We start from the raw sequence: 25,309 nt of genomic DNA on the forward strand, positions 1-25,309 counted from the left end.
TTATCCATTCTCTCTTCCTGTCCTGGCAACATGCTTGTGAATCTTTCAGATTCCAGTTCATTAATTTATCACAAGCACATCGAAGCATACAGTGAAAAGCGTTATTTGCATTAGCAACTAACACAACCTAAGGATGTGCGGGGGTAGCCCAAAGGAGTCGCCACACATTCAGGCGCTAACATAGCACGTCCACAATGTTCAGCAGAACATCACAGAACAAAACGAGCAACAAAATAACAACAAAATAAGCCCCTTTCCTTCTTCCCTCCCACTACCACATGGACAGCCCTCCAACTCTGGGGCTCCAGTGGTCTCGTGGATATCAACTTTGACTTCCCAGTGGACTTAAGACTCATAGGTTCAGGGCTTTGGCCATGGGGCTTCAGCCTCTGACCTTCGGGCTCTGATCTTCAGTATTGACCATAAGACTAGCTAATGACAAGACCCCAAACTCCAGGCCTTGAACCCTGGACTTGCCGACTTGAATACCTAAGGGGTCACTGGCTCTCATGCCCCCTGCTCGATTGGATATTTGACCTAGTGAGACTTGTTTACCTGGGGTGGGGCATCCAATCTTCATTCCTGTTGGTCCTTGTCCACAACCGTTGCCAGCCCACCACCCACAGATGTGAACATCCATGTTTCTGCCTTTCCTGCACCTTCTCTAATGTAATTACAGTGTGGCAACCAAACCTGCACACAATACTCCAGATGCGATGTTACCTCCTCTATAGTCATCACCCAGGACATCTCAGGAAAGCAAGAGCCAGGTTCAGTGAATACTCCTTATCTTCTGACCAGCAACCAACACAGAGGGGATAACTGGGGCACAGTATTCTCAGGCAGCGTAATGGGTAGAGCTGCAGCTTCCCAACCCCAGAGACCCCGGGTTCTATCCCAACCTTCAGCACTGACTGTGTGTGGAGACTGCATTCTCCCTGTGACTGCTCCGAATTCCTGCCACATCCAAAAGTCATGTGGGTCAGTGGGTTAATTGGCCGCTGTACATTGCCCCTGATATGTAGGGAGAGGGGTACAGTCCTGAAGGTGTGGATGGGAAGGTGGGCAGAATAGATGAGGGAAAAGGGACAACTCTGTGAGTCAACATGGATTCAATGGCTTGTCCTATACCCAATGGGGAGAGTTTTGCAACTGAGAAGCCTTTGAGTGTCATCCCTGTGGTCCAATCAGTAGCACTGAGAGGAAATAAGGGCAAGAATAAGCAAGAATAAGATCTATATTTTGAAGGAAAACTTGATATTCCTGTATCAGTGATGCCAATTTGGTAATACCATATTTTATCAAGATGGTGCTGATGAAACATATCAATGTTTTGTGGGCAGCTGACAAAGCTTCTAAATATACTTCTTTTGAAATACTTTCATTGCAATCTGCAGCGTGTAATTTCTATTTAAGTAACATACTTTCAAACTGTCTTCACGAACGAGCGATTTCATGATGTTCTGAAGGACTCAGTGGACTTAACTCTCAGGAATGCAGGTACAGCAGCTTTAGCCGACGAAGGTTTATTGCCTTTGTTGTTCTCGGTGCTGGATGTGGGAGGCCCTGGAGTCTCCAAGCCTCCCGGACGTCCACATCTGCGCCAGGTGCGCCGAGATGCAGCTCCTAAGGGACCGCGTTAGGGAACTGGAGCTGCAGCTCGATGGGAGAGTGAGGAGTTGATAGAGAGGAGTTACAGGCAGGTGGTCACACCGGGGCCACGGGAGGCAGACCAGTGGGTCACGGTTAGGAGGGGGAAGGGGAAGAGTCAGGTAATAGAGAGTACCCCGGTGGCTGTGCCCCTTGACAATAGGTACTCCTGTTTGAGTACTGTTGCGGGGGACAGCTTACCTGGGGGAAGCGACAGTGGCCGTTCCTCCAGCACAGAGTCCGGCCCTGTAGCTCAGAAGGGTAGGGAAAGGAAGAAGAGGGCAGTTGTAATAGGGGACTCGATAGTAAGGGGGTCAGATAGGCAACTCTGTGGACGCAGTCCACAGACCCGGATGGTAGTTTGCCTCCCTGGTGCCAGGGTCCAGGATATTTCTGATTGTGTCCAAGATATCCTGAAGTGGGAGGGTAAGGAGCCAGAGGTCGTGGTACATATAGGTACCAATGACATAGGTAGGAAAAGGGAAGAGGTCCTGAAAGGAGAATATAGGGAGCTAGGAAGGGAGTTGAGAAAAAGGACCGCAAAGGTAGTAATCTCGGGATTACTGCCTGTGCCACACGACAGTGAGAGTAGGAATGCAATGAGGTGGAGGATAAATGCATGGCTGAGGGATTGGAGCAGGGGGCAGGGGTTCAAGTTTTTGCATCATTAGGACCTCTTTTGGCGCAGGCGTGACCTGTACAAAAAGGACGGGTTACACTTGAATCCTAGGGGTATATGGGGTGTCAGGGAGGGGTAGCACCTCTGGTGGGGGAACATGTCGCATCCTTTTCAGGGCGGTTAGTCCACCTTTGGTCCCCACCTGAAACTCAGCTCTCATCTGTGGCTCCCCGTAGCTGTTTGCATGCGACAGCGGCCACACCCCGGGCAAGGGCTTCGACAAGCCGGCTAAACCAGTTGAGGGTAGCCGACGGGTCTCCATTCCTCGGTGAGATAGGGAGTTGTCTATCCCAGCATGTGAAGACAGACTCCGGCGGATTGAGCGGACGAGACCAGTGGAAGGTCCAACGGTCAAGAAGGCGGTCTCTGCAAGCGTCGTGGAACATGTAGAGCAGGACAAGACACAGAAGACGTCCTGGTCATCCACTGCGCCTAGTCCCATCTCCAGCCGTCTAGACTCTGCCTTGCCACTGGATCCAGATGGGAATTGGGAAGAGAGTGTGAGGCTGATGCTGCGCAACTCTCCCTCACTTAAATCCAAATCACGCGCTAGTCTCGACGCCATCATTATGGTGTCGAGGTCCTCTTCGACGTCACAATAGACGAACAACAACAACAAGGGGGACCAATATCCTGGCAGGGAGATTAGCGAGGGCTACTGAGGTGACTTTAAACTAGAATGGTTGGGGGGTGGGAATCAAATTAAAGAGGCTAGGTGAGAGGAGGTTATTTCACAACAGGGGGATGGGAACCAGTGCAGAGAGACAGAGGGGTGTAAAATGAGGGTAGAAGCAAAATGTAGTAAGGTGAAAAGTAAAAGTGGCAGGCCAACAAATCCAGGGCAAGCATCAGAAAGGGCCACTTTTCAACATAATTGTATAAGGGCTAAGAGAGTTGTAAAAGCGCACCTGAAGACTTTGTGTATCAATGCAAGGAGCATTCGTAACAAGGTGGATGAATTAAAAGTGCAGACTGTTATTAATGAATATAATATAGTTGGGATCTCAGAGACATGGCTCCAGGGTGACCAAGGATGGGAGCTCAACATTCAGGGATATTCAATATTCAGGAGGGATAGACATGAAAGAAAAGGAGGTGGGGTGGCGTTGCTGGTTAGAGAGGAGATTAACGCAATAGAAAGGAAGGAGATAAGCCAGGAGGATGTGGAATCGATATGGGTAGAGCTGCATAACACTAAGGGGCAAAAAACGCTGGTGGGAGTTGTGTACAGGCCACCTAACAGTAGTAGTGAGGTAGGGGATGGTATTAAACAGGAAATTAGAAATGTGTGCAATAATGGAACAGCAGTTATAATGGGTGACTTCAATCTACATGTAGATTGGGTGAACCAAATTGGTAAGGGTGCTGAGGGAGAGGATTTCTTGGAATGTACACGGGATGGTTTTTTGAACCAACATGTCGAGGAACCAACTAGAGAGCAGGCTATTCTAGACTGGGTATTGAGCAATGAAGAAGGGTTAATTAGCAATCTTGTTATGAGAGGCCCCTTGGGTAAGAGTGGCCATAATATGGTGGAATTCTTCATTAAGATGGAGAGTGACATAGTTAATTCAGAAACAAAGGTTCTGAACTTAAAGAAGGGCAACTTTGAAGGTATGAGACGTGAATTAGCTAAGATAGACTGGCAAATGACACTTAAAGGGTTGACGGTGGATATGCAATGGCAAGCATTTAAAGAGGAGGACAAAGGGCTTAATTAGGAAGGGGAAAAAAGATTATGAGAGAAAACTGGCAGGGAACATAAAAACTGACTGTAAAAGCTTTTATAGATATGTGAAAAGAAAAAGATTGGTTAAGACAAATGTAGGTCCCCTACAGACAGAAACAGGTGAATTGATTATGGGGAGCAAGGACATGGCAGACCAATTGAATTATTACTTTGGTTCTGTCTTCACTAAGGAGGACATAAATAATCTTCCGGAAATAGTAGGGGACAGAGGGTCCAGTGAGATGGAGGAACTGAGGGAAATACATGTTAGTAGGGAAGTGGTGTTAGGTAAATTGAAGGGATTAAAGGCAGATAAATCCCCAGGGCCAGATGGTCTGCATCCCAGAGTGCTTAAGGAAGTAGCCCAAGAAATAGTGGATGCATTAGTGATAATTTTTCAAAACTCTTTAGATTCTGGACTAGTTCCTGAGGATTGGAGGGTGGCTAATGTAACCCCACTTTTTAAAAAAGGAGGGAGAGAGAAACCAGGGAATTATAGACTGGTTAGCCTAACATCAGTGGTGGGGAAACTGCTAGAGTCAGTTATCAAAGATGTGATAACAGCACATTTGGAAAGCGGTGAAATTATCGGACGAAGTCAGCATGAATTTGTGAGAGGAAAATCATGTCTGACGAATCTCATAGAATTTTTTGAGGATGTAACTAGTAGAGTGGATAGGGGACAACCAGTGGATGTGGTATATTTGGATTTTCAAAAGGCTTTTGACAAGGTCCCACACAGGAGATTAGTGTGGTTGGCAGGCAGGCAGCAAAGAGTGGGAATAAACGGGACCTTTTCAGAATGGCAGGCAGTGAATAGTGGGGTACCGCAAGGCTCAGTGCTGGGACCACCAGTTGTTTACAATATATATTAATGACTTGGATGAGGGAATTAAATGCAGCATCTCCAAGTTTGCGAATGACATGAAGCTGGGAGGCAGTGTTAGCTGTGAGGAGGATGCTAAGAGGATGCAGGGTGACTTAGACAGGTTAGGTGAGTGGGCAAATTCATGGCAGATGCAATTTAATGTGGATAAATGTGAAGTTATCCACTTTGGTGGCAAAAACAGGAAAACAGGTTATTATCTGAATGGTGGCCGATTAGGAAAAGGGGAGGTGCAACGAGACCTGGGTGTCATTATACACCAGTCATTGAAAGTGGGCATGCAGGTACAGCAGGCGGTGAAAAAGGCGAATGGTATGCTGGCATTCATAGCAAGTGGATTCGAGTACAGGAGCAGGGAGGTACTACTGCAGTTGTACAAGGCCTTAGTGAGACCACACCTGGAGTATTGCGTGCAGTTTTGGTCCCCTAATCTGAGGAAAGACATCCTTGCCATAGAGGGAGTACAAAGAAGGTTCACCAGATTGATTCCTGGGATGGCAGGACTTTCATATGATGAAAGACTGGATGAACTAGGCTTATACTCGTTGGAATTTAGAAGATTGAGGGGGGATCTGATTGAAACGTATAAAATCCTAAAGGGATTGGACAGGCAGGATGCAGGAAGATTGTTCCCGATGTTGGGGAAGTCCAGAACGAGGGGTCACAGTTTGAGGATAAAGGGGAAGCCTTTTAGGACCGAGAGTAGGAAAAACTTCTTCACACAGAGAGTGGTGATTCTGTGGAATTCTCTGCCACAGGAAACAGTTGAGGCCAGTTCATTGGCTATATTTAAGAGGGAGTTAGATATGGCCCTTGTGGCAAAAGGGATGGGGGTATGAAGGGAAGGCTGGTACAGGTTCAGAGTTGGATGATCAGCCATGATCATACTGAATGGCGGTGCAGGCTCGAAGGGCCGAATAGCCTACTCCTGCGCCTATTTTCTATGTTTCTATGTTTCTATGCCATGGCCAGAAGAGAAAGAAAAGGGGTGAATTACAAGTCAGACTAAAACAGCAGGGTGTAAATCTTTCTCCACCTAGTACCTTGTTAGCAAATGTACAGTCATTGAAGACAAGACTGAGGACCCAATTGCTGTATCAGAAGGAGCTGAGGTATTGCTGCATTCTGTGCTTCACGGAGACATGGCTCACCTCAGACATGCGGAAACATTGGAAAGACCGGAGGACTTCTCGATACACTGGATGGACTGAACTACCGATTCTAAAAACGCAAAAGGTGAGGAGTCTGTGTTTCATGATAAAGTCTTCGTGGTGCTCAGATGCAGCAGTCTTGTTGCACTTTTGTAGCCCAACCTGGCATAGCTAATGATTAAGTGCCAGCCATTCTACTTACTGAGTGAGTTCTCTTCCACTATCCATATCTAATGATTAAGTGCCAACCATTCTACTTACTGAGTGAGTTCTCTACCACTATTCTGATCAGTTTACAGACTGAAGTGGCTGATATTAAGCCAGCACTTGAGGTATTGAGTACAGTGATTAGCAAACAAGAAACAGCATAACTTGATGCCTTTCAACTTATTATCAGAGACTTTAGTCATTCTTCTTTGAAGAAATCTGGGCTCAATTATCATCAACATATCATCTGCAGCATAAGGGGTCCCAACACACACAACAACTGTTTCTCCACAATTAGGACTGCTTACTGCTCCATCACTGGACCGCATTTCTAGAAATCTGGTCATCTGGCTATCCTCCTTCTACCTGCATACAAGCAGAGATGGTTTTGAGTTGTGGACTGGGCTGTGATCAAGGACTCATCAGAGGATCTGAATGAATACGCTACAGTAGTAACAGACTTTATAAAAACAGTCATAGACAAGTGTGTCCCCACAACATCATTCAGGGTCTTCTGCATCAGAATGAACCATGAGATCCTTAATCTACTGACAGCCAGATTGGTGGTGTTCAGATCCACTGACCAAGTAAAATACAAGATGTCCAGGTATGACCTTCAGGAAAATTATCTCACGTGCAAAGTGGCAATTCCAGACCAAAACTGAATTACTGAAGCATGCTTGGCAGCTGTGGCAGGGCTTGAATGCTATCACCTCTTACAAAGTGAAACCAAGTGACATTGGTGACTACGGGGTCTCAATCCCAGATGAGCTCAAAACCTTAATGCTCATTTTGACCATCAAAACATGAAGGCACCTTCACGAACCCCACAGCCCCTAATGACTCTGTGATTTCAGTCTCTGGCCGACATGAGAGCATCCTTCAAGGGGGTGAACCCATGGAAAGCATTTGGCACAGACAGGGTACCTGGCCAAGTACTGAAGGCCTGTGCTGATCAACTGACTGGATTGTTAACTGATAACTTTAACCTTTCACTTCCGCAGTCTGATGTACCCACCTGCTTCAAGCAGGCGTCAGTACTGGGGCTAAGAAGAACATGGTAATTTGCCTCAATGATTATCATCCAGTAGCACTTGCATCCACAGTGTTCAGTGCTTTGAGAGGTCGGTTTTGAAACATAAAAACTCCTGCCTGAGGTGTGACTGGGATACACTCCAATTTGCCTAAAATCATAACTGGTTAACCATAAATGCCATTTAATTGGCTCTTCACTCAACCCTGGAACATCTGGACAACGAAGATGCATACATCAGGACACTCTTTATCAACTACAACTCGGCATTCAATACTGTCATTCCCTCAAAACTAATCAGTAAGCTCCCAGATCTGGCCTCAATACCTTCTTGTGCAACTCGATCCTCAATTTCCTGTCAGCTCAGATTGGCAATAACATCTCCTTCACAATCACCATCAACACAGGTGCACCACAAGGCTGTGTGCTTAGTTCCCTGCTCTCCACACTTCATAATTATGACTGTGACTGTAATTATGACTGCTCCAATCCCATATTTAAGTTTGCTGATGACACCACTGTCATTGGCAGAATCAAAGGTGGTTATGAATCAGCATTTCTGAGGGAGATTGAAAATCTGGCTGAGTGGTACCACAATAACAACCTCTCACCCAGTCAGCAAGACTAAGGAGGTGGTTATTGACTACAGGATGAGGAAACTGGAGGTCCATGAGCCAATCCTTATCAGTGGAATCAGAGGTTGAGAGGGTCAGCAACTTTAAATTTCTGGCTCCAGTGTGCAAGTCCATTACAAAGATAGCTCAACAGTGCCTCGACTTTCTTAGAAGTTTGCAAAGATTTGAAATGTCACAGCAAACTTCTACTCCAGATGTGCAGTGGAAAGTATACTGACTATTTGCATTATTGTCTGGTATGGAAACACCAAAACCTTCGAACAGAAAAGCCTACAGAGAGTACTGGATACAGCTGAGTCCAGCATGGGTAAAGCTCTCCCCATCATTGAGCACATCTATATGGAGCACTGTCGTAGGAAAGCAGCATCCATGATCAAGGACCCCACTATCTATGCCATGCTCTCTTCTCACTTCTCTCATCAGGAAGGAGGTAAGGAGCCTCAAAATCTACACCATCAGGTTCAGGAACAGTTATTACCCCTCAACTATTGGGCTCTTGAACCAGACGGGATAACTTCACTCACCCCAACACTGAATTGTTCCCACATCCTTACTTTCAAGGATTCTTTATCTCGTGTTCTCAATACTTATTGCTTATTTATTTACATTATTTTGTTTGTTTTTTTTTGTTTCTTTGTATTTACAGTGAATGTCCACAAGAAAATGAATCTCGGGATTTTGTACGGTGATATATGTGTACTTCGAAAATAAATTTACTTTGACCTTTGAAAAATGATGAACTGGAACTCTAGAAAAACCACCCCAACCTCCTCCCAAACTTCCCCTTGCTGGGGAATCCCTGGTTGTGGATCCAGGCTGGGAGCAGTTTCACTAACATTAGTCACACTAGCACCTGAGACATTTCAGCAGCCATATACACTGCTTCAGGAAATTGCCTCCAGTCCTTTCAAAGTCCAGGGCTCACAGTTGTGGAAAGCACTTCAGAAGATTTTCACAGACGTGGACTTCAAAACAGAGAGCAGAGGATACAAAAGCCATGCTGAGCATTTGTAAAACTCTGCTCTGGTCTCAAATGGAACATGGAGGCTCCTAGTGGGCGCCTCACCCCAGGAACAAAACCAGGGCATTGGATAAGCTCTAGAGATATTCCTGACAGTAGGCACGAGAGATTCTGCAGATGCTGTTACTCTTGAGCAACACACACAAAATGCTGAAGGAACTCAGCAGGTTAAGCAGCAGTGATGGAGGGAAATAAACAGTCGATATTTCAGGCTGCAACACTTCATCAGGACTGGAAACTGTACAGATCGAAAAGGAGAACGTCCTTGCTGTCTTGAGGAAAATTAAAGTGGATAAATCCCCGGGACCTGACAGGATGTTCACTCGGACCTCGAAGGAGACTAGTGTTGAAATGCAGGGCCCTGGCTGAAATATTTAAAATGTCGCTGTCTACAGGTGAGGTGCCAGAGGATTGGAGAGTGGCTCATGTTGTTCCGTTGTTTAAAAAAGGATCAAAAAGTAATCCGGGAAATTATAGGCCAGTAAGTTTAACGTCGGTAGTAGGTAAGTTATTGGAGGGAGTACTAAGAGACAGAATCTACAAGCATTTGGATAGACAGGGACTTATTAGGGAGAGTCACCATGGCTCTGTGCGTGGTAGGTCAGGTTTGACCAATCTATTGGAGTTTTTCGAGGAGGTTACCAGGAAAGTGGATGAAGGGAAGACAGTGGATATTGTCTACATGGACTTCAGTAAGGCCTTTGACAAGGTCCTGCATGGGAGGTTAGTTAGGAAAATTCAGTCACTAGGTATACATGGAGAGGTGGTAAACTGGATTAGACATTGGCTCGATGGAAGAAGCCAGAGAGTGGTGGTAGAGAATTGCTTCTCCGAGTGGAGGCCTGTGACCAGTGGTGTGCCACAGGGATCATTGCTGGGTCCATGGTTATTTGTCATCTATATCAATGATCTGGATGATAATGTGGTAAATTGGATCAGCAGATTTGCTGATGATACAAAGATTGGAGGTGTAGTAGACAGTGAGGAAGGTTTTCAGAGCCTGCAGAGGGACTTGGACCAGCTGGAAAAATGGGCTGAAAAATGGCAGATGGAGTTTAATACAGGCAAGTGTGAGGTATTGCACATTGGAAGGACAAACCAAGGTAGAACATACATAGTTAATGGTAAGGCACTGAGGAGTGCAGTGGAACAGAGGGATCTGGGAATACAGATACAAAATTCCCTAAAAGTAGCGTCGCAGGTAGATAGGGTCGTAAAGAGAGCTTTTTGTACATTGACCGTTATTAATCAAAGTATTGAGTATAAGAGCTGGAATGTTATGATGAGGTTGTATAAGGCATTGGTGAGGCCGAATCTGGAGTATTGTCTTCAGTTTTGGTCACCAAATTACAGGAAGGATATAAATAAGGTTGGCAGGTGATGAGTGAGACCAGGTAAAGGGGAAGGTGGGTATATCAGTGGGGAGTGGGGGCGGGGGGGGTATAATAATCCCAATAATAATTCATGAGATGAGGGTCTACACTTTCCAGAGACACAGGAGACTAGACATGGGAATCTGGAGCTACAAACAGACTGTTGGAAGAGCTCGGTAGGAGAGGATGCTATTGGTTTCCTCCAGAAGTTTGTTTTTATGCTATGATTGGATTAGAGAGACGAGAACTGTTTTATTCAGAAAGAAACGTGGGAAGTGTTGATAGGTGCATAGAAAAAGGTTGAACAGATAGTGGGAGGCCTTTCCCATTGGTGGAGGGGTCAAGTACTAGTGATTAGTGCATAAAATTAGGGGGGTTGGGAAGAGGATTGAATGAACTGCTGGAAGATGTGGTTAAGGCAAGTATAATGCAATAGGGTCAAAATGTCTAATACTAGAGGGTACGCACTTAAGGTGAGAGGAGCAAGTCGAAAGCAGATGTGTCAGGCAAGATTTTTCACACAGAGAGTGGCTGGTGCCTAAAATGCACTGCCTGGGGTGGTGGTGGAGGCAAATCCAACGGGGGTGTTTAAAGAGACTCTTTGGTAGGCACATGAATGTGCAGGAAATGAAAAAGGTGGATTTTGTGTAGGCAAAAAGGATTAGTTTATTTTAGCATTTAATTACTAGTTTAATTAGTTTAGCACAACACTGTGAACAAAGGGCCTGTTTCAGTACTGTACTACTCCATATTCTAAACCAGAACAAGATAATGCACTGTCCAGCATTAAACCAATGCTTTCAGATAGGTGCGTTGCCAGGGTTTACGGTGACATGGGTCAAATGCACACAATACGATCACATCAAGTAGGTTGCTTGGTCATCACGGCCAAAGACCCTGTTTCTATTGTTTTTAGCTCTATAACTCTATAATTACGAGGAAAAAAAACATGAGGGGAACATTGTTCCTGCTGTATGGTTAGAATCACTGTCAACAGGTAGCGGGGGAAGGGTCCATCATGGAATTAGATCATTGGTGGAGGAAGTAGCTGGGGTTTGAACTGACAATATTGAAAATATTCAACAGGTCATGCAGCATCTGAGGGAAGAGAAACAGAGTCAACATTTCAAAGACACTTCATCAGAATTAGAATTAGCTGGTTGCTTTGACAGAGAGCCAGCAAGGAGAAGATGGCCAACTGGTGTGAAGATGTGAAATTGGTCGAAAGGGAATTGATAGCCAGGATACTGGTAGTGGGGAACAAGTGAGGGAACTCTTCAGTGGATGAGAAGGGGGAGGGAAGAGAGGGGAGCAAGCAATGGCTGGTGCCTGCAGAGGGTGCCAGTTAACACGCATCTAATTTGCCTTCCAGATGTGCGAGGGACTCCAGGCCACCGAATCTCCTACAACCAATCACCCTACGAGCGTCCCATCTGGAACCCCAAATTCTGCGTCATCTCCGGAAATCAGCTTCTTATGTTAGACGAGGAAGAGGTAAGACCGGGCAGGAGTGAGGAGCAGGTTGTGGGAGGGGTGGGCACCAGCTGAGAGCAGGGAGCAAAGGATAGAGAGTTGCCTCCTTCTGATCTTAGAACAACCCTCTTCCCATGTGGCTAACTCCTGGGATGAGGCGATAATTCTATTGCCAGAAGCTAAAGAGGTTAGATTGGCATTAAGAGAAGTTTGGATAAGCAGATAGATGAAGGAAGTATAGAGCACTATGACCTGGGCGCAGGTAGATGAGACTAGGTTGGCATGGACTCGATGGACAAAAGGCCTGCTTCTGTGCTTTAATGCTCTATCGCATTGGGCAGCTCACAGCTCCAGAGAGCCATGTCTGATCCTGACCTCCGGTGCTTTCTGGGTGTGGAGTTTACACCTTCTCCCAGTGACTGTGTGCATTCTGCCCCCCCCCCGCCCCCAGATACTCTGATTTCCTCCCACATTCTAGAGAGACACATGTCAGTGGGTTAACTGTGGGCTGAAAAATCAGTCCTAGTGTGTGAGTGAAGGGTAGAATCTGGGAGGCAGTTGATGGCAATGTGGGAAGAATAAAATGGGATTTGCGGAAATGGGGGATTGTTGGTTGGCACGGATTCGGGCTATCGGACCTGTTTCTGTGCATCAGGACAATTTATATTGTTAGGTGTTTAGCCGAATTAGGGATGATCTTATTGAAACACTTTGGAGCCGAGGATTCAACACACACAGAGTGCTGGAGGAACTCAGCAGGTCAGGCAAGATCTGCTGGTGGGAAATAAACAGTCAATGTTTTGGGCCAAGATCCTTCTGAAGAACTGAAGGTCTTGGCCTGAAATATCAATGTTCATAGATGCTACCTGGCCTGCTGAGTTCCTTCAGCAATTTGTGGTTGCTAATCCAGTATCTCCAGTCCCACTAGCATCTTAGGATCTGGGAGCCTGACTCAATAGCTTTGACTAGTGGGAGTTTCACAAACAATTGGATGCAGCTACAGTGGCAGTCACTTAAAACCTGAGGTGTGTAAGAACTTATTCCAGAGGATGGTGACTTTCTGGAATTCCCTGCCCTGGAAGGTTTTGGAGACCAGAATCAGGAGTGAGTGATGGGATAGTGTAGTGGGAGATTCACTCCTCTGTCTAAACCCGTCTCATCCCAGTTCAGGCCTTGTGCAGCTTGATCCCACAATGCGGGTGCTGACACTTCATTTGATTCACAGGTCCACCCCTTGTTGCTTCGGGAACGAAGGCACGAGCCTTCCTCGAGGACCAAACTGCTTCGGCGAACTGTCAGTGTCCCGGTGGAAGGGAGACACGCTGACCACGGTAGGAGCACGGTAGAATCTATATCTGTCCACTCTCTCCAGTATTCTCTCCTTCTCCCTCTCCCCTTCCTTCACGATCCCCTCCTCCTCCCCCCAGTATCCACTCTGCCCCCTCCCATCTGTCCAGTGTCTCCTCCACCTCCACCCTGCCCTCCCCCTTGTCGCCACGCCCTCTCCCTCTCCATCCTCCCCTCCACCACAGTATCCCTTCCCTCTCCCTGTACAGCTTTTTCCCCCTCCCATCCCTTCCACCCTCTCCTCTCCCGTAACTTCTCCCCTCCTTCCTGATATCCCCTCATCCTGCACCCTCCCCTAGTTGGTGGTGATGATGTAGCTGTTGGATGTGGGCTCGAAGTTGGTCCTCAGCTGGGACTTTTGATGTGTCCAATGGACCTCCCACCTCTATACAGGGACATGGGGGCTGAGCCACCTCCTAGATGGAAGAGCAGTGCCCACTCCATACCCACCACAGGGTACCATGTGGTCAGTGAGGAGAGACTATAATCTATGTCCCTGATCCCTGTACCCACCCACCTTCTCACTCTGGTCTCATTTGTTGTGGTCTGTTGATGGAACAGTTATCGGGTGGCTGTGTTTCATTCCCACATTCTGGCATGGATACAGCATGGTTAATACTATATCCCCCAACACACCTCTGCCTGATGACTTTCAGCCTTGCTTGTCTGCGTGTGCATGTGTCTGTCACTGTTGGCGCCACCACTGCTGTTTGGAAGGGACCTCACGAACAACGGTGCGAGAGTGATCTTGGAAACGGACTCCATACTCCCAGGAGATTTGTAGTGGAATTATCAGTGTGGATACGAGCAGACTTGGAATTGGGAAGCAGGATTTAACCCGCTGTGACTTTTTCCATCCTCCTGAGTTTTCAGGAGAATGGTGCTTTTTGGGGTGGCATTCTGTGCTGAAGGTTTCTGCTCACTTAGGTTGCAACAAGATTAATTGTCTGTTTGGTGTTGGCTCTTTAGTTTTGGTTCTGGTTTATTTTTGCTACATTCACTGAGATAAAGTGAAAAACTTGCCTTACATACTGTTCATGGAGATCAAATCATTACACAGTACATTGAATGAGAACAAGATAAAACAATAACAATGCAGAATAAAGTGTAACAGCTACAGAGAAATTGCTGTGCAGGTAGAGGATAAGGATCAAGAGGAAGACTGTGAGGTCAAGAGTCCATCTTATCATACTAGGGAAAGATGTAATAGTCTTCTAAGCATGGGATAGAAGCTGTCCTTGAGCCTGGTGGTACATGCTTTCAGGCTTCTCCTGATTGGGGGGGCGGGAGGGAGAAAGGCCAGGGTGGGTGAGGTCTTGGATTACGCTAGATGCTTTACCGAGACACTGAGAAGTACGGAAGAGACCATGGGGAAGAGGTTGGTGTCCTTGATGTGTTGAGTTGCGTCCACAGCTCTCTGCAGTTTCTTGTAGTCATGGGCAGATCAGATGCAAGACCAAGCTGTGATGCATCTGGATGGGATGTAGTCTGTGCTGTAGCAATAAAAATTGTTATGCCATATTTCTCCTTTAAAGCTCTTTCCCTCACTTCCCTTCAACCTGTGCCCTCTTGGTTTTCATACGCCAGTCAGAGGAAAAGATTATGACTATCTAAAATAAAAAACAATGTTGGAAATACTCAGCAGGATAGGATGCATCTGTGGGGAGAGAAACAGAACTGGGTAAGAGACAAAAGAGGCCCAATAAGCTGCTGGAATGATGAAGGAATGGGGGGGCGGGGGGCAGTGCTGAGAGATATGTCTGATGGGGTAAAACCAGGTACTCCGAGGGGAGAAATGGTCTGTGGTCAATGTGTGAATGGGAGCAGTTCAAGTGTGAGAACATGGTCAAAAAATGTAGGAGTTGTGGAATATAGAGCAGGAGATATATCTGACAGGTCAGGTTGGATACTTCCTCCACTTCCAGGGGGAAAACAAGCAAGCTGAGCCAATATCACAGATGGATGACTGACACAGACTGAGATCGAGTTACCTAAAGATATAGAACTCAATCTCGAGACCAGTAGATTGCAAAGTGCTCATGCGGAAGATGGGTAATTCAGCTTGTGTTGGATCTCACTGTGGCAGTACAGGGGGCCGCAGACCAATATGATAGAGGATTAAAGTGGCAGGAATCTGTAGACTGAATGCAGGTTTTCCACATAACTATCACCCAATGTGTGTTTAGTTTCTCCACTGTAGAAGAGGCCACATTTTGAACACTGAGTGCAGTATTAGAAGAAATGCATAGAACATAGAACAGTACAGTTCACTATGGACCCTCCAGCGCACGGTGCTGTGTGGACCTTTTAACCCACAACATCCTTGCGCCTACCTAAGTCTCTTATGTGTCCCTAATATATCTGCCTCCAACACTACCCTTGGGAATGTGTTCCACGCACCCACCTCTCTGTGTATAAAAATTACCTCAGACATCTTTCCTCCACTCACCTTAAACTAATGTCCTGTCATGCTAACCATCTCCACCCTTGATGGTGAGATCATGGTCCAAAGTGAGGTATGAGGAGGCGACCTATATCCTGCTGTATCCGTTGACAACCATTAACACTATCCCCAGTTTCATCAATCTTCGTCTCACTGGCAAACTTCCTAATTAGACCACCTAAATTTTAGTCTAAGTTTGGGGAATAGTTAAAAAGTAGGATTAGGTGAGTTGGTTGAGGGGGAATTTGTGCGATGCATTGGAGAGGTTCCAGAAATATGTCTGAAAGTGGCTGCACAGGTTGATAGGGTAGTAAAGAAGTTGTACTGTATGACATGCTTGCACTGTGTTCAAGAGCTGGGAAGTTATATTGCAGCTACAGCTGGAGTATTGCATTCAGTTCTGGTTGCCCCATATAAAGGATGTAATGGTTTTAGAGAGGGTGCATAAGTGGTTTGCCAGGATGCTGTCTAGATTAGAGGTTGGATAAACATGGGTCGTTTTCTCTGAAACAGAGGCAGACGGGAGACCCGATAGAATAAGAAGATGAGGGGCCTAGATAGGGTGAGCAGCCAGTATCGTTTTTCTGAAGTCAAAATGCCAAACACTAGACAGCATGTATTTAAAGTGAGGGAGGCAAGTTAAAGGAGATATCTGGGATTGATCTTCTTACACAGAGAGAGGTGAATGCCTTGAATGCTTTGCCAGGGGTGGTGGAGGAGGCAACAATGATGGAGGTGTTTAAGAGGTTCTTGGATAGGAACGTGAATGTGCAGACAATGGAGGGAGATGGGCATTGTGTAGGCAGAAGGGATTAGTTTAGTCGGGCATTTAAATTCTAATGTAATTATTTCAGTGTAACATAGTGAGCTGAAGGGCCTGGTCCTGCTTCGTGCTATGTTCTATCGAATGTACAATGCAGTAAAAAACAGGGACTGCCGCAAATACTCAGCAGGTCAGTCAGTCAGGACAATTTACAGTGACCAGGTAACCTCTCAACTTGCTTATCATTGGGATATGGGAGGAAAATGGAACATGGGGGTGGGAGTGGGGGGGGGGTCACAGGGAGAATGCAAAACTCCACACAGACACCAGCGGAGGACTGAATCTCGGTCTCTGGCGCTGTGAGACCTGCTACCCCACTCTACAACCCTCATCCATTCTTTCTTTCTTTCTTTCTTTTTGTTTTTTACACACATACTGCTGCCAGACTTTTGACTTTTGAAGCATAAGGAGGTCTTCATTGACACCAATGGCGCCTAACAATCTTTGAGCCGGACCTCAGGTTTAAAAAGAAGTTATTGTCCCTTAGAGACAGCGAAGAGGTGAAACATTTTCTCTTGAGGAGGTGCATGAAACTTCCTCGTAGATGCAGAGTCTGTAAATATCTTTCAGGTGGGGGGGTGAATAGAACCTTGATGAGTGAGGATGGAGGGGATGTGAAATGTTCCAGGAGGCGGACAGGATCTTCAGGAATGGTGGGACAGGTTCAAGGGGCTGAGTGGTCCACCTCCGCCCAGTGTTCTCCAGGTCATGGCTTTTCAGTCTTTGTGATCTTGTTGTAAACAAGCCACCAGCATTGCTTCCCCCATGGCAGCTGGACCCTTCTTAACTGGATTCCATTGGCACCTAGGCAGGCAGTCAGTCAAGGAAGGGTCGTCTCTCTATGTACAGGCCCCACCCACCTCACCTTCCTCTATGGTTGGGGTGTGATTTGCCCCCACAAAAAGCCAGAGTCGAGGGAACCCCACTCAGGCCTCCTTCCCTGGAGCCAATTGTAAACCATTGGGAAGCAGGAGTGTGGTGAATCTGTGAAACTCACTGTCACAGACGGCTGTGGTGGCCAAGTCACTGGGGATTATTTAGAATGGAGATTGATAGATTCTTGATTAGTAAGGGCGTCAAAGATTACAGGGAGAAGGCAAGAGAATGAAATTGAGAGGGGTAATAAATCAGTCAGGATGTAATGGCAGAGAAGACTCGATGGGCCGAATCGCCTAATTCTGCTCCTAAGTTTTATGTTCTTGTGGGAGCGAGGCGAATCTTCCTCGACGCTCCCACCATGTCCGAGGAGCCTCAGCTCTCGACCATTATGTCTGCCTGAAACCGGGTCACCAAGCGGGAGCGCGCCCCTGCCCACGTGTCGTTCCGAACAGGTTCAGTCCCGGGCCACACCACTCCAAAGCAGAATCAAGCCATTCAGTCCATCGGGGTTGCCCCGCCATTTAAGTCGGGGTTGATTTCTTTATTTAACCGCGTTCCTTCTTGAATTCTTAACCCCCCCCCCTTACCAATCAAGAACCTGTCAACTTTACCTTAAATATACCCAGTAATTTGGCCTCCACAGCTCTCCTTGCGAACGTGTTCATCACCACATCCCTCATCATCTCAGTGCGTTTATCGCAGCATTGAGACACACACAGACTGCATTTCCTTCCAGTCCCCACCAGGCTCTGTACACGCTGCTCCTGATCTGTAATTAAAACGCAAGCATCGTTCCAGCCGGTTTTTTTTCTTCCCTCCTCTCCTCTCTCTGTGAAATGATTGGAAACCATGGCAACCGGCCTACAGTTTTGACGCGGGGAGTGAGCAGAGAGGGGCCGGGAACTGTTGCTCCTCTCTCTCTCTTTTCCTCTCGTTCTCTCTCTCTCCGCTCTGGATTCCGGCGGAGGAAGCTGGCTTCTCGTTGCTTGCAAGCTCATCCCGAAGCACGGACCCTGTAGTGCAGTGGATGGCTTCTCCCACCCGGTGACAACGCCGGATCAACCTTCTGATTTCCCGGGGAGATTAAGAAAGAAGCCTCTTGCTTTTGACCCGAAGGCGAACGGAGGTTTGGGTGCAAGGCGAGCGGGAAGAGCGGTGCTGAAGACTTCGACGGCCCTCCCCAATGGAGGGCGGTGGCTGACAGAAGGCGTGCCCTCCCGCCCCTACTGAACCTCTCGCGGAGAAGGGCGGGGTGGGAGGGGAAACGTGGGGTGCGGGACGGGGAGGCGTTCCGGGGAACGACGGAGAGGAGGGAGGGGTCGTTCCAAGACGCCAACTGCCCCGCTTCCCTCCCGTTCCCAACTCATCCAATCCACCCCCCCAACCCCTGCCTCCCCTCCCCTTCGCTGCTCCCCCATCTCCGCGAGAGTGTCCCGGGATCGTCCGAGGATTTGGACCAATCTTGAGGTAAGGCCATGTGAAATGTTCCGGCAGGTGGGTGCCATAGTCACCCCTCCCGGGGAATGTCGGGGGGGGGGTGGCGTGGGGTCGGGAGGGGAGACAGAGATCCCACTTTCCGGCCGGGCTCCAGGCTCCCAGCTCCCAGCTCCCAGCTCCCAGCTCCCAGCTCCCAGCTCCTAGCAAAGGAAGTCGATCCACTGGGTCCAACCCGATGACCCTTGACTTACCTTGAGGACCCCGCGCCTCGTCGTTCTGCTGTTGGGTAGTGCTCCCATCTCTAACCCCTCCCTGTTACCGACCCACGTTCGCTTCACACCTCCAGGCGCCCGAAATGATCAGGGAAACGGTTCGATTTCAGTGTCTAGAATTCCCAAAGGCGTCGTCGCGCCAGACCTGTCCTGGTCCCCACTACTGCTCGCTCACTGCTCCTCCATTTCCCCAACTTTCTTTCACACTTCCCTCATCCATTCCCCAGCTCACCATCCAACACTCTCCCCAACTTCTCCCATCTATTCCCCAACTCAGCATCCCACACTCACCACAACTTTCCCATCCATTCCCTAGCTCACCATCCCACACCCTGCCCAACTTGCCCCATTCATTCCACAACTCAGCATCCCACACTCTCCCCAACTTGCCTCATTCATTCCCCAGCTCACCATCCCGCATCCTGCCCAACTTCCCTCATTCATTCCCCAGCTCACCATCCCGCACCCCGCCCAACTTCCCTCATTCATTCCCCAGCTCACCCCAACTTGCCCATCCATTCCCCAGCTCACCATCCCACACTCTCCCCAACTTTCCCATCCATTCCCCAGCTCACCATCCCATACTCACCCCAACTTCCCCATCCATTCCACAACTATTCCCCTCTCTTTATCTTCTCCCCAACTATACCCTGCCCTCACCTTCTTCCAACTATTGCCCTTTCCTCTCACCTTCTTCCCCTCTCCTCACTCTTCACTCCCCTCTCTTACTCTCACCCAACTATTCCTCAATGCCCTCACCCTCTTCCCCAGCTAATCCCCGATTCTCTGCCCTCACGCCCCCCCCAACTCACTCACTCTCTCCCTTTCTACCCACCTCTCCAGCAAAACTCACCTGTAAGATGTACCTTGGAGTCAGGAGAGAAAAGAGGATGGAGGGAGATGGTTGAAGAAGGAAGAAGATTGAGGAAGATGGATGGGGGGGTGGATAGCGGAGGAAATGTGTATAAGGCGAAATGTGTGGGTGAAATTGTGTGTGTGAGTGTATACATGGTGATGTGTGTTTGTGTGTGGGGAGGGAGCTAGTATGTGAGTGTATATTATGGGCACATGGAGTGTGTGTGTGTGTGTGTGAATGTGAGAGAGTGTGTATGTGTGGCAGGATCTGTGAGTGTATGCATGGTGTGTGTGTGTGTGCGCGAGTGTGTCAGTTATGCACATGGACTGTGCAGTGTGTAAGGCAGCATGTGAGTTTGCTACAGACTCTTCCAGGATAGCCAAGGAGGCCCTTTGGCCTATTAGTCCATGCTGACCAGCAACCATCCAATTATTGCAGATTTACTCCAATACTATTTATGCTACCTAAATTCCTATCAATTATGCCCTTCACCTACACACTGGGAGCAATTTACAGTGGCTAATTAACCTCCAACCCACATGCCTTTGCCTCTAAAATTGTGTGTGTGAATTCAAGGGAGTGTCAGTATGGGACTGTGTGCTTGTGTGAGTGGGTGTGTGGTGTGTGTGCTTGAGTGTTTGTGTGTGGGTGGTACTGAAAAGAACTGTACTGAATAATGCAACACAGGAACGGGTCCTTCAACCCATGATGTCAACACCAACCACAACACTAAATTAAACTAAATCCCATCTGTCTGTACATGGTCCACATCCGTTCACTCCCTGCAGATTCTCGTGTCTCACAGCCTCTTAACCACCTCTATCGTATGTTCCTCCACCACCTCCCGGCAGTGTCTTCCAAGCACCTATCACTCCCTGCGTAAAAATAATATCCCGTGCATCTCCTTTGAACTTTCCCCTCTTTAAATGCATGCCCCCCACTTCATCTGTGAAGTATTAGTGTACGGCGTAAGCTCTGTAAGGAGCTTGAGGGGAGCTATAGGATGAGCGAGGGCAGATGTGATGTCACCAACAGCAGATAATCCCTCCCTACCTCCCAGTTCTCCCCAACTGAGGTCAAACTGTCTACGATGGGGTCTCCAATACGTGAATGGCCCCAGGGGCTGATCTCTGGCTCAGTTCAGACTCGTCTCCCTGAGCGCCCCCGCCCCCCAGCGAGCTGCAATGCGACAGCCCAGGCAGTGGGCCTCCATTCTCTCCCTGCAAGTGCAACCTGCCCCTGAGGAACGGATGTAGTGACTCGGTTCCCTGAGATCACTCCTCACACAGCTGATCTGTGACCTCAACCCCCATCATCCTTCTGGCATTGCTCCATGGTCACATTTAACATTCTCACCCTCTGCTTATCAGAAATCAATCACCCATCTATACTTCCTGGCCCTTTTGCCTCTTTGCTTGTAGTTCCAGATGCATTTCCTGTGTCTCTGTTTCATTGCCTGTGGTTCCTGTCTGCTTGTTATTTGATTCTTCACTGTGCATTTTCCCTGGCTCCCCACTGCCTGTTATTCCTGACTAATGGGTACAACTACTAACCCCCCTCCACGTAATGTTCCTGGCTCTTCTCTGCCTGTAGTTCCTGCATCCTCACTGTACATGCTTGTTGACACCCTGTTATGTAAGGGTTCCTGTGTCCTCACTGTACTTGGTTCCTGTTGCTCTGCGTGAGTGACTAACATTCATTATAAGCCAGTGACTCCTATTGCCAAGGGATAGCAAAATCCAGTTCCCTTTTGTCCTTCCACTGAAACCATAACACTCTGATCTCCAAAGAAATGATGAGAGACTAACTTAAAATGCTAAGTCAGAACTCTGTTCGTGAGAAGAGTAGCAGATTGTCCTTCAAGCTGTCACGGTCAGCATAAGACATAGTGGCAGAATTAGGCCATTCAGCCCATCGTGTCTGCTCCGCTATTCCATCATGGCTGATCCCAGATCCCTCTCAACCCTATACACCTGCCTTCTCACCATATCCTTTGACGCCCTGGCTGAGCAGGAAACTATCAACTTCCACCTTAAATATATGCATGGACTTGGCCTCCACCGCAGTCAGTGGCAGAGCATTACACAGATTCACTACTGTCTGGCTAAAAAAAATTCCTCCTTACCTCTGTTCTAAAGGGTTGATTCTCAATTTTGAGGCTGTGCCCTCTAGTTCTGGGTACACAGAAAGATCTTCTGCATATTCACCCTATCTAGTCCTTTCAACATTTGATAGGTTTCAATGAGATCCCCCACATTGTTCTAAATTTCAGTGAGTACAGACCCAAAGCTACCAAACATGCATCATGTTAACCCCTTCATTCCCGGAAACATCCTCATGAACCTCCTCTGGATTCTCTCCAATGACAATACATCCTTTCTGAGATATGAGGCCCAAAACTGTTGGCAATACTCCAAATGCAGGGCTGACAGTGTCTTATAAAGCTTCAACATTATCTCCTTGCTTTTGTATTCTATTCCCCTTCAAATAAATGCCAACATTACATTTGACTTCTTTACCACAGACTCAACCTGTAAATTAACCTTCTGGGAGTCTTGAACGCAGACTCCCAAGTCCCTCTGAATCTCTGACGTTTGAACCTTCTCCCCATTTAGATAATAGTCTGCATTACTGTTCCTCTACCTCCATCTCCCTCTACCCCATCTCCTTCACTCTCTCAAGCCCCTCACCCCATCTCCCTCACCCTCTCAACCCCTTTCACCCCATCCCCCTCACCCTCTCACCTTCTCTCCCCACATTCCTCTCACCTTCTCTCCCCACATTCCTCTCCTCCTCTCTCCCCACATTCCTCTCCTCCTCTCTCCCCACATTCCTCTCCCCCCTCTCTCCCCACATTCCTCTCTCCGTATAACCATATAACCATTACAGCACGGAAACAGGCTATCTCGGCCCTTCTAGTCCGTGCCGAACTCTTACTCTCACCTAGTCCCACCGACCTGCACTCAAACTTTTGCCCTTTAACTCTCAACTCATGTCCTCTCGTTTGAATCTCCCCCATTCTCAATGGAAAAAGCCTATCCACGTCAACTCTGTCAATCCCCCTCATAATTTTAAACATCTCTATTAAGTCCCCCCTCAATCTTCTACGCTCCAAAGAATAAAGACCTAACTTGTTCAACCTTTCTCTGTAACTTAGAAGATGAAACCCAGGCAACATTTTAGTAAACCTCCTCTGTACTTTCTCAATTTTATTGACATCTTTCCTATAATTCGGTGACCAGAAAGTCTCCCTCTCTCCTCACATTCCTCTCCCCCTCTCTCCTCACATTCCTCTCCCCCTCTCTCCTCACATTCCTCTCCCCCTCTCTCCCCACATTCCTCTCCCCTCCTCTCCCCACATTCCCCTCCCCTCCTCTCCCCACATTCCCCTCCCCCTCTCTCCCCACATGCCTCTCCCCTGTCTCCCCGTATTCCTATGCCTATGGTCAAGGGCTGCCGAAGAGGATATGGAGTTGCAGGTGTGGATAGAGGGATAGAATCCATGGGCTGATACTGAGAACTGGTAGCGGTACAGAGATATGTGGTGGGCTACTCTGAACAATTTAGGTATATGGTAGCAACGCAGATAGCATGACACTATTGTAGCTCGGGGCTTCAGAGTTCAGTTACGGCGTATACGTAAGCAAGTGTGTACATTCCTTCCCCTATGCTCTGGTTTCTGCCCACAGTCTGAAGACGTACCACTTAGTAGGTTAATTGGTCATTGTAAAGCATCTTGTGATTAGGCTAGGGTTAAGTTGGGGTTTTGCTGGGCAGTGTGGTTCAAAGGGCAGGAAAGGCTTGTTCTACACTATATCTCTAAGTATATAAAATCATTATAAACAACTGTGGTCACAGCACTTACTTTCAAACCAAAGATTGGAGGCTCTTTGGCCTACTGACTCCATGCTGATCATCAATCACCAACCACCAAAAAAAGTCATGTTTATTCTTGAGTGCACGATTACAAGTGCCATGCAAAAGTTTGGGCACCCTGCTCAAAATTTCTGTTACTGTGAATAGCTAAGCGAGTAAAAGATGACCTGATTTCCAAACGGCATAAAGTTAAAAATGACACATTTCTTTATTTTAAGCAAGATAACTTTTTTATTTCCATCTTTTACAGTTTCAAATTAACATAAAAGAAAAGGGCCCGAAGCAAAAGTTTGGGCACCCTGCGTGGTCAGTACTTAGTAACACCCCCTTTGGCAAGTGTCACAGCTTGTAAATGCTTTCTGTAGCCAGCTAAGAGTCTTACAATTCTTGTTTGAGGGATTTTCACCCATTCTTCCTTGCAAAAGGCTTCTAGTTCTGTGAGATTCTTGGGCCATCTTGCATGCACAGCTCTTTTGAGGTCTATCCACAGATTTTCAATGATGTTTAGGTCAGGGGACTGTGAAGGCCATGGCAAAACCTTCAGCTTGCACCTCTTGAGGGAGTCCATTGTGGATTTTGAGGTGTGTTTAGGATCATTATTCTGTTGTAGAAGCCATCTTCTTTTCATCTTCAGCTTTTTTTCGGATGGTGTGATGTTTGCTTCCAGAATTTGCTGGTATTTAATTGAATTCATTCTTCCCTCTACCGGTGAAATGTTCCCTGTGCCACTGGCTGCAACACAAGCCCAAAGCATAATCGACCCACCCCCATACTTAACAGCTGGAGACTTGTGTTCTTTTCATGAAATTCTGCACCCTTTTTTCTCCAAACATGCTGTTGCTCATTGCGGCCAAAAAGTTCTATTTTAACTTCATCAGTCCACGGGACTGGTTTCCAAAATACATCAGGTTTGTTTAGATGTTCCTTTGCAAACTTCTGATGCTGAATTCTGTGGTGAAGATGCAGGAAAGGTTTTCTTCTGATGACTCTTCCATGAAGGTCATATTTGTGCAGGTGTCGCTGCACAGTAGAATAGTGCACCACCACTCCAGAGTATGCTAAATCTTCCTGAAGGTCTTTTGCAGTCAAATGGGGGTTTCGATTTGCCTTTCTAGCAATCCTACGAGCAGATCTCTCAGAAAGTTTTCTTGGTCTTCCAGACCTCAACTTGATCTCTACCGTTCCTGTTAACTGCTATTTCTTAATTACATTACGAACTGCAGAAACGGCTATCTGAAAACGCTTTGCTATCTTTTTATAGCTTTCTCCTGCTTTGTGGGCTTCATTTATTTTAATTTTCAGAGTGCTAGCCAGCTGCTTAGAGTAGGCCATGGCTGCTGAACGTTGCAATAAGGTTTGAGGAGTCAGGGTATGTATAAAGCTTTGAAATTTGCATCACCTGGCCTTTCCTAACGATGACTGTGAACAAGCCATAGCCCTAACAAGCTAATTAAGGTCTGAGACCTTGGTAAAATTTATCTGAGAGCTCAAATCTCTTGGGGTGCCCAAATTTTTGCATGGTGCTTCTTTCCTTTTTTT

The 25,309-nt window shown here is 47.3% G+C and overlaps 1 protein-coding gene across 13 annotated transcripts in view; it reads left to right on the top strand.

Annotated features, from left to right (window-relative positions):
* The window catches only part of LOC134346695 (ras/Rap GTPase-activating protein SynGAP-like), a 663,780-nt gene that overhangs the window by 120,805 nt on the left and 517,666 nt on the right, over positions 1-25,309 (top strand). For 12 of the 13 annotated variants that reach the window (XR_010017990.1, XR_010017989.1, XM_063048226.1 and 9 more), the window contains exons 3-4: positions 11,737-11,858; positions 13,063-13,168. Coding sequence is in view for 10 of the 13 variants with exons in the window: in XM_063048226.1 (XP_062904296.1) it covers positions 11,737-11,858; positions 13,063-13,168 (228 nt within the window). In the remaining 3 variants the exon portion in view is untranslated. Of the gene's footprint in view, positions 1-11,736; positions 11,859-13,062; positions 13,169-18,218; positions 18,797-25,309 lie in introns of those variants that run through there. The other variant, XM_063048232.1, reaches the window with a different exon arrangement.

Source organism: Mobula hypostoma, chromosome 5, assembly GCF_963921235.1.
Source record: "Mobula hypostoma chromosome 5, sMobHyp1.1, whole genome shotgun sequence".
Lineage (NCBI taxonomy): Eukaryota > Metazoa > Chordata > Chondrichthyes > Myliobatiformes > Myliobatidae > Mobula > Mobula hypostoma.